Here is an 18,028-nt window from a genome sequence, read left to right as displayed (position 1 = left end):
GTTTCGCCTATTTTGCACTCCGGGGTTTTTGAAAAAAAATGTGTTGATCGACATCCGAATAAAATGGTAATTAAATAGAGTGCCAAATGCTAGTATATCATGGGCGAAAATTTTTGTTTTATAAAAAGTGGTTCTTACAAATAGATCTTTATATGAAGATAACCCTAAATAGCTAAAAATTTATTGGTTTTGTCTATAGCAGATGTTAATTTAGTTCTTAGCTGACATTAACTTACGTGTATAAATAAATATAAAAGCCACGTAATTGTAACCAAATATTCCGAAGCAATCATTCATATTTATAGGCCTGATAGTTGATTAAATTTCCTCTCATCAGTAAAGGTATATCCCCCACGGAAATAGATAAAATGCTTCCCTTCAGAGGCGAAGTTTTCAATCATTTTTTTAGGGGGGGGGGGGAGGTGCGTCAAAACGTTGATCGTAAAAAAAAAATGGACTATATAAAAATAATTTCAATTTTTAATCAGTACCCCATCTCTCATGCCAAAGGCTAAGTAAGATTTTCTGCTCACAATTTGTTTGTTCTCTGACTTCGATGTTATCTTTCTCGGTGTAAGCATGATCGACGTTGTCGCTGTAAACCTGGTACTTGTAATTTTTTTCTCATTCTTCTCTTTTCAAGAATCACTGGGTCAGTATCAACCAAACGTTGTTGATCAAATGAATGACCACATTCTCTTCCAACAGAAGATAATTAAGAAATACAAGTAGTAAAAATTGGAAAGGTCATTTGAAAAAAATATTCTCTAGAAACCTGTGGGCCGGAATGAGAAAACATACTTATAATATCTTCCTGAAATAGTAAAGATTTAATTTTTTTTTCAAATCAGAATGGGTGTTCAAAATTTAGCATAGGAATTTATATCCCCCGCAAACGAAGTGTCTGGGCCGGGGGAGGGATTAGGAATTATATTGTCCGTCTGTCTGTCCGCTTGTCTAGCTGCCAGTCTGTCCCTCCAAGTTTGCCCAGGCTATGACTTTTTGGATTAACTGGAAGCTCATACTTGGTACAAAGATTGCCAATGATCCTAGGGTGTGTCATGGTCTTGATCCAAGGTCATTCCAGCAAATTCAAGGTCAGTGGAGAAAGAATAAATGTTTTGTCCGAGCCATTTATTTGCAATTGAGAATCACCGGAAGCTCATACTTGATACAGAGATTGCTTGTGACAAAAATGTTTGCTTCGACTTTGCCAAAGAAAATTGTATTATTACGATCTAGGCTGTATTTTTTTTTATGTTAAATAAGGTTATTTCAGCAAATTCAGGGTCACTGGCAGAAAAAGTTGTAAAATGCCTGTCTGGGATATGAATTTCTAAGGGGGAATCACTAGAACCTCTTTCCTAAAACAGAGGTTGTTTGAGAATGAGGGTTTGTCTTGACACCGACCCAAGGTTATTCCGTCAAGTTCAAGGATACTGACAGAAAAAAAATAATTTCTATTTCATGCTATGATTTAGTGATAGAAAATCACTGGAAGCTCTTACTTGAGACAGAGATTGCTTATGAACGGAGGCTGTGTCATGACCTTGATCAAAGGTCTTTCTGGCAAGTTCAAGGTCACTTGTAGAGAAATAAAAAACATGTCCAGGCATAATTTTATTATTGGTTTTTTCCTACCGATTTTGTGCACGCGAGTTCTCGGAAACGGGTTATTTGATTTTCAGGAAACTTTCAGGTCTGGTAGAAAATAAAAAAATCTAGATCTATTTTTTTTATTTTGATGACCTCACTTCCGGTCCGGAGATTTCTGCGATTAGGTGATTTTTAGAGGGTCACTTTGTCCGCTCGTTTTTTCTAAAAAAAAAAAAAAAAAAAAAAACCACTTAAAATAGGAACTTGATATTTTCAACAATGATAGAGCAATGTTCATAAATATATGTACTAGGTAGTTCATTTTTCCCGGTTGTGCCGCACTTTGACGCTTGGTATGCTCCGAAAATAGTCTTATTGAGAATATCAAAATTTTTAGCATTTTTTCAAGAATATCTCTTTACTTGTAAATATTTTGTTAAAACATATAGAACAAAAGTTGTGCAGAATGGCAAGCTCTTTCATTTGATATCAACAATTAGGGGCTGACCCCTAAAATAAGGGATCTACAGGGGCTGAAAGTGTTTTCTCAATATCTCCAAAACTATTGAGAATTTGTGATACATCAAAGAAGGAAAATTGTTCAAAATGACAAGTAGAAGTGAATAAGATTGTCGAAAGTCGTCAAATAACGTCACTTCCGAACAAAACGGAAGTAGTCAGAAATGCATATTTTTGCCGTTTTCGACATGTTATAAGTTAGTTTATGTAACCAGAAGCGTCCAACCAAATTTATCATCCCTCAACATCACTTCCGGTCAAACCGGAAGTAGCCTGTAATAGCTTATTTTGCAGGTTTTGATGCAAAATTGTAATTTTAAAGTCACTTGAGACCTCTAAACTCATTCCTTTCTCTTGTTGACGTCACTTCCGGTCAAAACAGGACGGAAGACCTACTCGTTGCTTTGCAACGAGCTTTGCTCTAGTTCTTTTTTTTTTCTTCTCCTTTCTAGACGCCAACTTTGAGACCTCATATCTCGCTCATTTTTCAACGGATTTAGCTCAAATTTTCAGAATTCATAGACATTACAAAACTCTATCAGAATGCTGTCATACATTGAAAAAGTCCCCTTCCGCTTTAGAATTATTTCCCTTTAAATGAAAATTTAGGGTGTTTCGTTTCCAGACAAAGGCTCCGAGACTACAAAAACTGGAGCAGAAATACTACTGAATTTGAATAATAGAAGCATTGAAGTTGTGCACATCCATTTTTGTTTTTTGATTTCTGTGTTCAAAATGGTGCTAGATAGGGGTCAAAAATTAGAACGCCTAAAAGCTCGAAAATTTACACACATTTTCCTATGTATCTTTTAAACTAAAAATATTTTGTTAAGACATGTTGAATAAAAGTTGTGCATAATTTGAAGGTCTTTCATTTGGCACCACCAAAAAGGGGCTGGTCCCTTCAATTAGGGATCTAGGGTCCTTGAAAGTTTTCGTTTTATAACTCAAAAACGGTAAATATTTCGATATAGCTGTCGCTAAAAAGTTGTTCTTTAACATATTATTGATCTCATGAACTTGTTATTTTGTTCGAGTCTTTTTCAATAAATGAGCTAGAAGCTTGACCCATATATAGGTAACTAGTTTCATTAGACAAGTGAAAGTGAAATCTTTATGCGCATAACTAAAATAAACTTGCTATAAATGATAAACCTATCCAAAATAAATACTAATATTACTTTAAAATGAGTTTTTACGTGTTCTGTGGTTTCATTCCAAATTATTGAGGAACACATTTTCAATACGTCTCGGGGTTTGTTTTTGTTTATAATTACGTAACCGGCCATCCCCCGATCACGCGTGACCTAGATCCAGTGATACAGTGGCCATACACTAAACAGGCATTGCCGTTCTAAATCTATTTTGCAAACTCAACTATGTACGGATAATTGTGTTTTTTAATCATATCGGATCTTTCAAATTATTTCGTCTTATTTATGTTGGTCATGTTGGTGATATACTTATTAAATTATTGTGGCCGAAATTACACAGTTACAAGAAATCCATTGCGTGTGAACCAGCAACCTGCGTTCGTAAACAAAACATCTTTTCGTCGTTTAATGTTAAAACATACACTATATTAAATTTTTAAAAAGTTACCCCCCCCCCCCCAAAAAAATCAGTCTTTAACTGCATTTAACTGCATTTCACATACACCCCGGGTTTTGTGTTTGTTTACAATTATGTAACCTTTCCCTCGATAGCATATGGCCGAGGAAGCAGCTATTAGTGCTCATACACAAAACATTGTCGTTCTGTATTCATTTTGCTAACACAATGATTTACGGAAAATTATTTATTAAATCATATCGGATCATTCAATTAAATCATTTAATCTTATCTTAATTTGATTTAATTTAAATCCAAAACATTTTATTAAGGACGTATAGAGGTCCCCGATTTCACAGTTTCATGAATCCTAATCTTTAAACTTCATACATGTATTTAATAAACGATTTATTTCTCAATTATGTGTTATTATGTGTTTAATTTCGGAGATTCATTGCCTGTGTTAATTCTGCAGATAATTCTAACTTGACACACAAGGTTTGTAGACAAAGAATTCGAAAGAGATATATTTTGAAAACAATAAGACGCATTGCTAAACACTCTTACATTATTTTCTTTTTAAAATGGCTATCTTTATGAGTACACCAACTCTGAACATGCTATGTGAAAAACTCTGTCGACTATAGTTTTGTAACTCCAGCATATGACAAGTACATGTGCTTTTATTAAACACCCAATTTTCCATTAACGCCCACAAAATTTACCTAGCTTAAGATCGATAATATACCGCCCGACAATCATACAAAAATAATACAATAGCTGCTGATTTGATTGACAGGCCAGCAACCTGTGCTACCTGATAGTCTGAGTTTGCATGCTTTGAAAGCAATTACATGTACCTGGTCACGCATCAAACGCTTTCATGTACCGCTTGAAAAGTCGCTTTGTATACACTCTGGTAAAAACTTATATATTAGTTGGTAATTATATTTCACAAAATAATTGAGAGAAGAGAATTAAACTTTGAGTTCATTATTTTTATATTCACTGCTGTTTTGTACACCGTACTTGTACGCGATATGTAGTCCAAGATGACTGTACAGCTTTCCGAAGAAAAAAAAACTGGCGGCTATTCGAGCCCCTTTTCGCCTTCAATGTCCTCTTCATAACATACCTGTTTACAGAGAAGACATCGTAATTTTTCAATAAAATATTTCATATTATATGTAATTTGATTTGTATGTATAATTATCTGAAAGGCTATATTGTGCTGAATTTTTTTAAAATACATGTTTTATGTAATACATATTTTTATGCATACGATAAAATATCGCCAACACTATAAGCTTAATTATTTCTAATGTCCAGAACTGTGTAACGTAAATGTCATGCATTTAAGAAGTATGTTAATTTTTATAAATTTGATTCCACCTGCACGCGCGGTTCAAAAGAAAAATGTACAATGAGTACATATACATGGACTTGAATATAACAAACTTATTAGCACACATCTAATGATGAAAATGAAAATAATTGATAATACACTTTTACAACTTCATTTCAATGATAAGTTATTCTAAAACTTTACTTCAAATGTCAGAAAGGCCAGCACAGCCAAACTACTCTTAATTGTCTCTGTTTTAATTACAATGTCAATCACAATAACTCTTTTCGAGTGCAATGTCAATCACAGTAACTCTTTTCGAGTGTCGAGTATAGGTCTGAATTTGCAGCCCTTCACCGGCAAGTGGTGGCGTTTCCATATGAGTAAAAAAATTTCGAGAGGGACGTTAACACACAAACAAACAAACAATTCCACTACAGAACGTGGAGTATGGTCCTTCGGATGAGGCCGTATAGACTGAGGTCCCGTGTAGCAGTAGGTGCCGGCATGAAAAAAATCCCCCACTGCTCAATGGTCTTGGGTGTCGAGTATAGGTCTGAATTTGCAGCCCTACACTGGCAAATCCTGACAGCTCAAGGGACGTTAAACAACAAATAGACAATCAAACAAACATTTTTGTGTCGCCAGCAGAGCAGAGCAGCACTTAGCGATTAATTTACCTGGCGTCTGTCTTGCTGCCCGTCCGTCTGTCACACCTTATATCTCGAGAACTGTAAGAGGTATGGATTTGATAATTTGCACATATAGCTTGACACTATGGCTCTTGTATTTTGCCATGGCTTCCGACCTAGATATCCTTGAACTTGACCTTTGACCAACTTTTCAATATAACCAATAATACCGATATACAACTTCTTTTTGATATTTAAGATGTAAGTCTATGCTATTTAGAATGTGCACTGTTTGTCATCAAACATTTTGAAAAATACCAGCGTTACAATCCAATTGACCTTGGCCTTTGACCTATTTTGTAAAATATGCTGCGGAGGGTTAAATTTAACATGTCTTTGAAATTAGAGAGGCAGGGTTTGATAATTAATATTTATACATGTTTATGAGCTCATGAAAATGTATTTTGACACTGTATGAAATAAAGAAACCACAAAAACTGAAATTTAAGTACTATGAAAATACAACGGGATCGGTATTCCAAAATGGATGGTGTAGACTGACAATTGCGGATATGATAGACTGGAGGATTGTTGAAATCACGTATACTTAAATAATTTATAAATAATTATTTAAAATAAATTTATTCAAATTTCATTAATATCCATTTTAGCTTTCAGGGGTTAAGGATTTGTATTTCTATTTGATTGTTAGATTCTATCGCAGTCTTACTATCCCTGGATTTTTTTTTTTTTTTGCATAAACTAGATGCCATGCCATAGCAAATAAATAGCTGATAACTTTTAGACTTAGTTACATCTTTAATGAAGCTAAAAGCAGGCGACAATGCGTTCCTGGGAACACTCTTGTTCTGTAAGAAATTGGCAAAGATAATTAAGCAGAGATTTTTTATGAATAAGATGGGTTTCTTTTAACCTTTTTGTAAAGCTGACTATATATACATCTATGGTCTGCGTTATTAAACATGATGTGATAGGGTAACGTTATGCACCTTGTACACGTACTCAAAGACGCCGACGTTTTTCAATATCGAAATTGGACATAAAACATATTTACAATAAAATTTGAAGTTAAACGTAATAAATTACAACTACATGTATATGGAAACGAAATAAAAAACATAGGTAATCAAAGATTACGAAGCTCACCTCGACGAATGTTATCTATAAGTAAGGCAAATTTCACATCAAATTTTTTTTTGTAGTTAAGGAACATCCCAAGATCAATATCCTTGCAAGTTTGATTTAAGTAGGACTTGTAGTTACTTGGAAATAGACCTGCTCAAAAACTTTTAACCTGCTTAGTAATCAAGAAAATTTTGGTCAGTTCAAACATCCAAAGCAAGTCTGGAAGTTTTCATCCTTGGATGCACCATCTATGCAAGTTTAATCATAACAGGCCATAATATTATATAGCTACACCAAAAAAAAAAAATACCCTGGTCACTCAACGGATAATGTGGGTCAGATTCAGAATCCAAAGCAAGTCTGGTAGTGTCCATCCCTAGATACATCATCCATGCTAATTTGGTTAAAATATGGCTAAAATTCACTCATGTAGAAAATCTAGGTCAGATCCAGCATCCGAAGCAGGTTGGTTAGTGTCCATCCCTAGATGCATCATCCATGAAAGTTTGGTCCAGGTAGGGCTTATAGTTACTTGGGAACGGGACTGTTCCAAAATCTAAACCTGGTCTCACATGTGGAAAATCTAGGTCAGATCCAGCATCCGAAGCAAGTGTGGTAATGTCCATTCTTTTGGATGCATCATCCATGCAAGTTTGGTCAAGGTAGGGCTTATACTTACCTGGAAACGGACCTGCTCCCAAAACTTTAACCTGGTCACTCATCTGAAAAATCTAGGTTAGATCCAGCATCCGAAGCAAGCATGGTAGTGTCCATCCCTAGAAGCATCATCCATGCAAGTTTGGTCCAGGTAGGGCTTATAGTTACTTGGGAACGGGACTGTTCCAAAATCTAAACCTGGTCTCACATGTGGAAAATCTAGGTCAGATCCAGCATCCGAAGCAAGTGTGGTAATGTCCATCCTTTGGATGCATCATCCATGCAAGTTTGGTTAAGGTAGGGCTTATACTTACCTGGGAACGGACCTGCTCCCAAAACTTTAACCTGGTCACTCATCTGGAAAATCTAGGTCAGATCCAGCATCCGAAGCAAATGTGGTAGTGTCCATCCCTAGATGCATCATCCATGCAAGTTTGGTCCAGTTAGAGCTAACAGTTACTTGGGAATGGGACTTGCTCATGAAACTTTTACCGGGACACCGACGCTAACGCCGACACCGACGCCGGGGGTATAGCATAACCTCATCTCGACTTCGTCGAGGTGAGCTAAAAAAAACGTGTAAACTTGTCAAGTCGGAAACACTCAGAATGGTATTATTGGTATCATACAGACTGTGTCATGGCCTTGACTCAAGTTCAAGGTCACTAAGGACAAGATGCTTTTACTGAATGTGTGGTCTGAAAGAACATGTGTTAACTTGTCAAGTCGGAAACACAGATAGGTTTGCGTCATAACCAGAGTGTGTCATGGCTTGACGCAAGGTCATCTGGACAAGTTCAAGGTCACGAAATAGAAAGTGTACATTATTTTATTGTCTTTCTACTGGCGAAGCATTGCAAGTTGATGGTCCCTTACAAGATTATTTATCATCATAGAATATGGCATGACCTTGACTCAAGGTCACTGCTTCAACGGAAGACTTATTCGTTGCTCTGCAACGAGCTCGGCTCTAGTTTATAGTAAGATTATTTTAGTTACACGCATGAAGAGCTCTCGTTTACTTGCTGAATGAAAACAGTTACCTGTAAATGGGTCAAGCTTCTGGCGCATTTAAAACACAAGACTCGAACAAAATAACATTTTCATGAGATCAATAAGATGTTAAAGAACAATTTTTTTTACGACAGCCATTTCGAAATACTTACCGTTTTTGAGTTATAAAGCAAAAACTTTTAAGGGCTCCAGATCCCTAATTTGAGGGGCCAGCCCCTTTTTAGTGGTGTCAGATGAAAGGCCTTAAAATTGTGCACAACTTTTATTCTACATGTCTTATCAAAATATTTTTAGTTTTAAAGATACAAAGGAAAATATGTCTAAATTTTCGCTCTTTTAGGCGTTCTAATTTTTGACCCCTATATAGCGCCATTTTGGAGACAGAAATCGAAAAACAAAAACCGATGTGCACAACTTCAATCCTTCTATTATTTAAATTCGGTAGAATTTCTGCTCCAGATTTTGTAGTCTCGGAGCCTTTGTCTGGAATTGAAGCCTCCTAAATTTTCATTTAAAGGGAAATAACTCAAAAGTGGAAGTGACTTTTTGAACTGTTTGACAGCATTCTGATAGAGTTTTGTAACGTCTATAAACCCTGCAAATTTGAGCAAAATCTGTTGAGAAATGAGCGAGATATGAGGTCTCAAATTTGGCGTCTAGGAAAAAGAAGAAAAAAAAGAATAATAATCTTAACCATCAGAATCAGTAGAAGGTCTTCCGTTGGAACGGAAGACCTTAATAAGAATTGTATCTTTTCGAATAGAAATGGATATCTTTTCGAATAGGAACAACAACGTTATAACATATAAATCACATAATTTTCGAATAAGAATGACAAAATTATCGAATAGGAATGACAAAATTATCGATTAGGAATCACGTGTTTTCGAATATGAATGATATATTTTGGAATAGGAATCATATTATCATATTTTTTCTAATAGGAATAGCAAATGACAAATTATCTAAAAGGAATCACATTTTTACGAATAGGAATAACAACTAATGGAATAGAAATTACATTTTATCGAATATTGATGATATGTTTTAGAATAATAAATTTTTTGAATAAAAATAACAAAAAAGTATAATAATGCAACGTTTTACACGCCATAATATGGTGTTTACATATCCCAACTTATTCCATTCTCAAGGTTATGCTCCGAGTACGATTAATTTTTAAGCCGAGGCAGGCTACCGACAGATAAGTTTGTTACAGGGAGTACTTAAATGCTATGGTCGCTTTGTTGACCTTTTTTTCACAAATATAACCAACCTATCATTGGATTTATTTTGGCCGATGTGTTTCATGCTAATTGTAAGGCTTTTGCTTTTGTTTTTATACTGAATTTGACTGGATGGAATGTTCTGCCTAATGATCAATATATAGGGCTCACTTTCTAGACAGCAGATCCCACCTCTGGAATTTCCAGGGTTTTTTTTTTTTTTGTTTTATGGCCTATTCATAGATTTGTACATGTAATTAATTATGGATGCTATTAATTTTAGAAAGTGATGTCAAAAGTAAGGTTGTCATGCATGAAAATAAATGTAATCGTGAATTGATAAAAATGTACAGATAGGCTTATTTCTATTATTCTTGAAAAGGGAAAAATTTGAAACCTAAATATAAATATATAGATACTAATAATCCCGTAAAACAATTTCCCAGTTCAAAGACAGTCAAACTCTGTAGTGGGGTCAATATTCAACAGGATCAATTTTCAACGTGTTGAGGTCATCAGAGATTAGAAAAAAAAATTCAAACTGTTGAAAAATGACCCCGGGTATAAATTCAGCGACTTTGGGTCTCCATTTTCAACAGAGAAAAAGCACCCCTGGTTCAAAATTCAACGTTGAAAAAATGAACCCCGGGTCAATTTTCCATTCGGGTCAATATTCAACCTTACACCCGGGTTGGGATGTCACGCAATGCTGCAGCCTTGTTAGTAACGTCCTTGCATTGCTTTGTTTAGTAAAGATGATTACCTTTTATGTTATTCAGTTTATCACACATCTATCATTACGACTACATCCGGTAATGGAAAATTCCAAATAAAACAGGAAAATAGGTCTATACAGGAAACTAAAAGTTCATTCATAAATCGTGTGAAAATATTAGTAAAATGGTTACTTAAAGAAAAAAAGAATGATTTCATTTAAAGAAAAATTAAGTTTCTTGTTAATTTCTCTCTCCCTAAATGGTAAGTATAAAAATTACGATAATTAGACTTTCATGAAATGTAATGATATCTTAGTAAGTGGTTATATTATATCAATATATATGACGATTTACTATCCTACATGAATTTTAAAAATTCTGATCTTCTTCCATTTAAATGTATTAATACGGTTTTTCCTCAATGACTTTCAATGTTCTTCTTAGCATACCATGTTTTTGTTTCTATTAGTACAATCAAATTCGTTGAAATTAATTTATTTTGTTTTTAGATTGTTGGATTGTTCATTTTCAATAATATTATAGGTGTATTCTGCATGGAAAATGTTAAAGCTGTAACAATGCTATCAGATGAAACCGACGCATATAAAGCAATTGATGAAGATGATTTTACGTATGTTCAAAGTAAAAATAAGGGACCAAATATATCTTTGAGCATCTTATTAGATCATATGATGACATTAAGGTGTTTCAACATGAAAGTTAGGGGAGGTATGAAATGTTTTGCGTAACATACTTACATAATTTCTATTTCTTGTATGTATCTAATTATTTTATGATCCTTATCATTTAGATTTAAAAGAACATTTAATTTTCTCAAAATCAATTAATACCTATCTTTAAATATTCCCTCCAAAATGAATTATTTGTCTAAGAATAACAAAGAAATTCATGTTGTTATTTATAGGTAATTATGACATTTATATAAGCCAAAATGAGACTATGATAGGACGCTTGTGTAGAAGTTTTTCCATAAAAGATAAACTGCAATCTCACGCCATTCTTTTTTGCTGTGATGAAAACATGAATGGAAAGAAAATAACTATTATGAAAATGGATAACGAGACCCTGAGATTGTTTGAGATTGACATGAGGGGTAAAGTATTCAGATTTGCTAAATATCTTATGAGCAAAACGTATAATAAATGAATAATGAATATTTCAAAACTAATGTTCCTTAATTAACATGGACAATATTATATTCGAAAAATATATTCACGGGATTTAACATGGTTAGTTTGGTTTTCAACTTCACAATGTACATTTATGTATATAACTACAATCGGTGCTTCATTTATGGTAATTTCTTTATCAAGTGAAATATAAATAGTTCCTATTTTTCATGCTAGACTCGGCACAGTTTCAACAAAATCTGCTCAACTGCAGCGAATGTTATAAACACTGTGGTGTATGTCTACAAAACGATAATCAGTGCATATCTTGTTTACAAGATGACCATTGTTCAGAACACTGCAAAGCGGGAGAGTGCAAAATAAATGGAACTTGTTTAGAGTGTCGATCAGGGTACTATGGTTCACAATGTGAACCATGTGAGACCGGTAAATATGGTGAAAACTGTGAACAAGAATGTAAACAGGGGTGTAAATATAATTGTGATAATATCAATGGACTATGTAAAACATGTGAAAGAGGTTACTTTGATCCTCCTAAATGTGATAAATTATGTGATCCAACAGTAAGTGATTGCCAGTCTTGTAATAATGCATTACTCTGTGAACATTGTCAGACGGGGCGGTATGGTGCAGATTGCAGTGAAAAATGTCCACATCACTGTGATTTCTGTGTCAATTCGACATTCTGTACACATTGTAAAGCTGGTTATTTTGGTGTACTATGTAAATCTAAATGCCCCGAGAAGTGTTTCTTTTGTTTGAATGATTCTTACTGTGAAATCTGTCGGACGGGCTTGGAGGGGCCGCTTTGTCAGTGTAGTGTTCATTGTGAAGAGGAATGCTCTGACAAGGGAGATTGTTTGGGAAATTGCTCAGACGGATGGTATGGTTCCAACTGCCACCAGCAATGCTCTTCCCATTGTAAACGATGTGAGGAGTCCCCCGATAACTGTACAAAATGTTATCATGGGTATCCTCCCAAGTGTTCGAGTAAGCATGAACGTATCTTTTGAAAATCGAATTGTGTATTTTCTTCCCTTAATAATATACTTTAAATTCTCATATTCTTATGATACCTTCTTAATAACTTTTATCATAGGTTTTTATCTGAGACACATTTTTGGGGACGTTTGAGTTTTGATTTTAATATATTTCTTTTTTTAGGCGAGAAGCTGTATATTTCTGAGGAAACAATGACCATGATGATGGCAGGAGGGGGAGGAATCCTTGTACTGGTACTCATTACAATCTGTATCATCATCATAATAAAAAAGCTGTGTTCCTCTTCTAATCAAGGAGACATATATGGTTTCATTGAGACTCAAGACATAGAATTGGAACCAATGTCACAGACTAATCCTTACGCTGATCTGGATTCAGCCCAGTACATAAACGATTCCAACAGGATGACGGTGGATGAATTCATACTAAACGTACACCATAAGAAACTGAATCATGCATTTCGAAGAGAATTCAAGGTATTTTGTTAACTTTAATATTAACCCCCAGGTCATTTTTAAAATTATTGTTACTGTTAAACTTTCTGTGCAAAACTACAGCTGAATAAATAATAAATGCAGTATAGTTTGAAAGTTTGATAAAGATATGTGAAATTGATAAAGATTAAATTTAATTAATTTCATCAAATGAAAATATTAATTCTTTTTCTTATCTTTATAAGGTCACACTACCTTTGTTTTTGTTGGAGATTAATTGTTTCTATAGATTTCCTTAAAAGAATTATAAGGATATATGGCGAATTATGTCGCAAGTTTTCTTATGTAATGTAAAAAAATAATAATAAATAACAGCCCTTATAACGAACAACTATATTTCTGACCATGTGTATAAGAAAAAAGACAGTTTGGAGGGAGATATTAATTTTCCTGATTTTATGTAGAACATGATGAAACTGATGTAAAAACACAATAACAACAAAAGCAATTTTAATAAGAGATAAACGCTACATATTTTTAAGATAATTAATAACCTTTTTTATTTCAGAAAATACCATACAGAATGAACGAGCCTTATTATGCAGCTATTGATCCTAAGAATAAATCTAGAAATAGATACAAAAAAGTATATCCATGTAGGTAGTTGTTTTAGTTTGTGTTGACTGAATATGCCATTTTAAGGGGTCTTAATAAGCTTAAGTTGAGAGGTTTAACATACAAAGCAACAAATCAAAAATGTGGAAAAAAGGAACTGTGTAAAAAGGAATTGTGTCAAAAGGAATTGTGTAAAAAAGAATTTCAATACACGTCAAAAAATTTATGCTAAATAAGATCTTTTAATACAAAATTATGTTTTTTATGCTTTGAGCTACACAATGTCATAAATTAAGAATGGGTTTTAGGGGTGAGAAAATTTATTACAGGAAAATTTCGAGCATGGGTGTTAGAAAAGTAGCATATGGTTTTGATCAATTTATATTTCTGAGTACAGACATCGCAATTTTTTTTTTAAAAAGGAACAGAATACTTATAGTGCTTCGTCTGCTACATGTTTAACTGACATTTTGTAAAAAGCTTCAGGAAATACCAGAATCAGCTATCTTTCCCATAATTAATTAATTATTGTGAAAACCTATCTATATTCAGTTCCAATTTCATATCTGAAATCTTAATTTTATATCCGTAATAGAGATCATTGATTATGAGAAGTAACCCCACATGTATTTTGTTCTGATTGTTTTTCAGATGATTTCAGTCGTGTGATCCTTGATACTTCCGATACTCCAGGAAGTTCTGATTATATCAATGCCTGTTTTGTACATGTAGGTTTCAATCACTATTAAAAATATATTATTTGGCATAAATTCCAAGTTTTACCTAGAAACAAATCTTCTTTTTTTTTTAAATTAAATGTACAAGGTTGAATCTTTGACATCTTCCTCCCCTATGTTACGTTTATTTTCTATTACAGGGTTTTCAAAAACAACGAGCATATATAGCTGCACAAGGTATCAAATGAATAAACTTGTATATAAAAAAATATATGTAGCCTGAAAAAAGTTTTTTACTGATACCAGTTTTATTCTTTCCATTTGAAGTTAAAGGTTCATAGACACAGATTTGAAGTTTATATTTTCTCAATTTTTTCTGTATAATATCACAACTTATATGTTGCTATAGAATTTCACACGAAAATAAAGTTAAAAACTTATTTCATCTGGAAATTATTGAAACTACGAATTTGGGAAGCGTTTGATTAACACATCCTTGCACTTTCACAATTTTTAACTTTATCCTTAATACTTAAGAAAAGTAGCAATTTTGTTGTGTATTAATGAATAATATTACATCTATAATCCAGAAAATTCAAAGTAAAAATATGCGGAAGCAAAAACCCACTCACTTAAGTATTGTCAGCCCATGCTCAGTGTTGTGTAGTTGTGTACAGAGTTCAACAAATTGAATACACCCGTGAAACGTAAACTGTTTTTATGAAAGAGGTACGAGCTCTGTTGTTGTTAATGTTTACGTTTCACCGGGTGTGTTCAATTGTTAAACTCTGCACACCACTGAGCACGGACTGACAATACTGGTGAGGGGATTTTGCTTTCTACATTTCTACTATGAAATTTCTGCATTATAGTTTTAATATTTTTCATTAATAATTAACAAAATTGCTACTTTTCTAAAGTAATAAGGATTAAGTTAAAATTTGTGAAAGTGCAAGGATGTGTCTATCAAAAGCGTCCAGAAATTCGAAGTTTCAATAACTTCCAGATAAAAAAAGATTTTTTATCAAATTTTCGTATGAATGCTATAGCAACATATAAGTCATGAAATTAAACAGAAAATTTGAGTAAATATTAGCTTCAAATCTGTGTCTAAGCACCTTTAAAGAACATTTTGCTTCAGCAAATCACAATTTCAAATTTGCCCAGCATCCAAAGATAGGCTAGCAAAAACTTTCAAAAATAAAATGTTTATAAAGTTTTATGAAAATTGTTCTTGTGGCCAGTATGCATCTTACGCTGTTAGCTGAAATCCATTCTGCTTTAGAACCAGTCATTGTAATAGTTTTGTTGTGACTTATTTATAACAAAAAAGTACAATGAAGAACATGATTATTTTTTAAAGACACCTTCACAAAAACTGCAAAAAAAATTTTAAAAGCATTTTGTATTGAAAATTTTATTTTAAATGGAAGATTTATGCACGCTTATCAATTGCATACGAGCACATTTTAAAATAATTTTAAAAACACCCTATACTGATTTGTCAAGATTTGAGTATATTTGGTATAAGAGCTATTGTCGAGGAATCTTTGATTTCATGAATGGATGAATCAGATTTTATTTCTTAACCAAAATTCCGACTGTGCTTCTCAAAAAAAGGTTAATGAACCTAACTTGCACATGGGTAAACAAATCACTATCCACAGAATCGGAGGATATTAAATTTAAAGTGTCAGGTGCTAAAACAAGAAAAGAATTTTTGAAATTAATTTTAATTTTTAAAAACAACATTGTTTTGCAGATAAACTAGTAGTTATATCTATAAAACTATCCATATGTTATCTATAAGATATGTCATTACTTCATAGGTCCGTTTACTGAGGAGACTATTTTAGATTTTTGGAGGATGGTATGGCAGATGAGGAGTGTGAAGATAGTCATGTTAACAAACCTAACAGAGGAAGGAAATGTAAAACAACTTATTACGCAATATAAGATGTCACTTATTTTGTTTTGTTTAATCTCTAATTTTTTTTTCTGATATGCTTTTGTAACTTATATATATATATATATATATATATATATATATATATATATATATATATATATATATATATATATATATATATATATATATGAGATGATATAAATGTATTTGTGAATACTCTGGATATTTTACGACATTTTCGATGTGTATCGACAAATATATATATAATATAATATAATATAATATAATATAATATAATATAATATAATATAATATAATATAATATAATATAATATAATAATTAATTATTATTAAAAATAATCATAAATAATTACATATATATTATTTCAGATGAAGTGTTTAAAATATTGGCCAAATACAGAGGCTTTAATAGGACCCTTCTTAATCAAAACTGAGAGACAAAACACGTGCAGGAGATATATAATAAGACATATCAAACTTAAATTGGTAACGTAACCATTTATTTTACAAATTTTATACTTGAATATAGATGCATGTAGAAATTAACATATCATTTATAAGAGATCAAACTTAATTTTTTTTATTAAACAATTATAATTTTTTGGAAGTATGAAATGTTTTAGAATATAGATGGGAGAACAATGGAGTCTCGTTTTTCGGGACGCTTGTAATCCTGAGCAAATTTTCCGATAAGTGAAACGTTCCATTCATAAATGGTAGACATAAAATTAAATTATGTCCTTTATAAATTTCGTCCGGAAGTTGAAAGGTTTAGATTATTTGCGTCTAGATTACTGAGACTCAACTGTCTGGACTCAAGAATCCGTAGGCGGCATGTTTTTAAAAATAAATCTTTGAATGCCTGGATTGAACGAAAATAATATTTATTAGCTATCTGCAAATTCCAAGGTGATCTCTTCTTACCAGTGAATAGATCAGCACTCATGCAGATCTGATAAAGTACAGTCTAATATCATTTATTTAAAGATTATTTAAAGATTATTGTAACATTACAGGGCATTGAAGAGAGAGTCGTGACACACTATCAATATACAGCGTGGTACACAATAAGAGTACCAACAAACATAGACTCCCTCCTACTTTTTAGAAATCTCGTCATGAGCGATGTTTCCAGTGATGATGGTCCTATTATCGTCCACTGCAGGTAAATTGGTTTACAATGAGGTTTTACTATTAAATAAAACAGAGAAGTACTATCATAACTTCCACATGTCAGTTGTCGTCACGATTTCTCATGCCTCTAACGCAGAAGCTTCCCCTGTATTTCTTATTGTTTTTTTCTAACCTTTACCTACCAGTGCCGGGGTGGGGCGCACAGGGACTTTTATTGCCTTGGATTACCTCCTAAATGAGGGAATAGCGACTGGTTACTTGGATGTTGTTGGTTATATCCAAACATTGAGGCAGCAACGGGCCTATGCAGTACAATCCACTGTATGTCTCTCTCTCTCTCTCATGCACACATAAACACTTGCTAATTTTTGGTTCAAAAATTGATATGAATTGACGTTCAGTGTTTTTTTTTCTCATATAGGATGAGTACATTTTCCTACATGACGCCCTAGTGGAGGGATTTACTAGTGTGCATGAGAACAGGTCTATAGAAATTTCTGACGAACTGTAAAGATGTGTTTGCAAAACAAATGTTATATTTCATATGAAATAGAAAGATGCTTTGACTTCAATCATTTGTTATTAAATTTTCGATAAAAATCTCTATCATGATTTTTAGCTTTAATGGTTGATAACCATCGTAGCCTTTGTAATTGCAAGATATGCGTCGTTTGTCTGCGTGT

At 33.1% G+C, this 18,028-nt stretch overlaps 1 protein-coding gene across 1 annotated transcript; it reads left to right on the top strand.

The window, feature by feature from the left end:
* Positions 1-10,548: 10,548 nt before the first annotated feature.
* LOC133189698 (uncharacterized) lies at positions 10,549-17,894 on the top strand. Its single transcript, XM_061325095.1, has 13 exons — positions 10,549-10,664; positions 10,946-11,131; positions 11,328-11,516; positions 11,770-12,543; positions 12,718-13,031; positions 13,558-13,645; positions 14,256-14,332; positions 14,482-14,518; positions 16,111-16,211; positions 16,581-16,697; positions 17,228-17,376; positions 17,531-17,666; positions 17,767-17,894. Exons 1-13 carry the CDS (start codon positions 10,610-10,612, stop codon positions 17,854-17,856), a joined length of 2,313 nt encoding a protein of 770 aa, XP_061181079.1. The 5' UTR covers positions 10,549-10,609; the 3' UTR covers positions 17,857-17,894.
* Positions 17,895-18,028: the final 134 nt, after the last annotated feature.

The sequence above is a fragment of the Saccostrea echinata genome, unplaced genomic scaffold (genome assembly GCF_033153115.1).
Source record: "Saccostrea echinata isolate AGI-Se365-2 ecotype Australia unplaced genomic scaffold, CSIRO_AGI_Sech_v1 ptg000019l, whole genome shotgun sequence".
In the NCBI taxonomy this organism is placed as follows: Eukaryota; Metazoa; Mollusca; class Bivalvia; order Ostreida; family Ostreidae; genus Saccostrea; species Saccostrea echinata.
This window is presented reverse-complemented; position numbering and strand designations above follow the sequence as displayed.

Coding starts and splice junctions, on each gene's coding strand:
- LOC133189698 (XM_061325095.1), top strand. CDS start 10,610: ATGATTTCATTTAAAGAAAAATTAAGTTTCTTGTTAATTTCTCTCTCC. Junction 13,646..14,255: donor ATACAAAAAAGTATATCCAT/GTAGGTAGTTGT, acceptor ATTGTTTTTCAG/ATGATTTCAGTCGTGTGATC. Junction 14,333..14,481: donor TCAATGCCTGTTTTGTACAT/GTAGGTTTCAAT, acceptor TTTCTATTACAG/GGTTTTCAAAAACAACGAGC.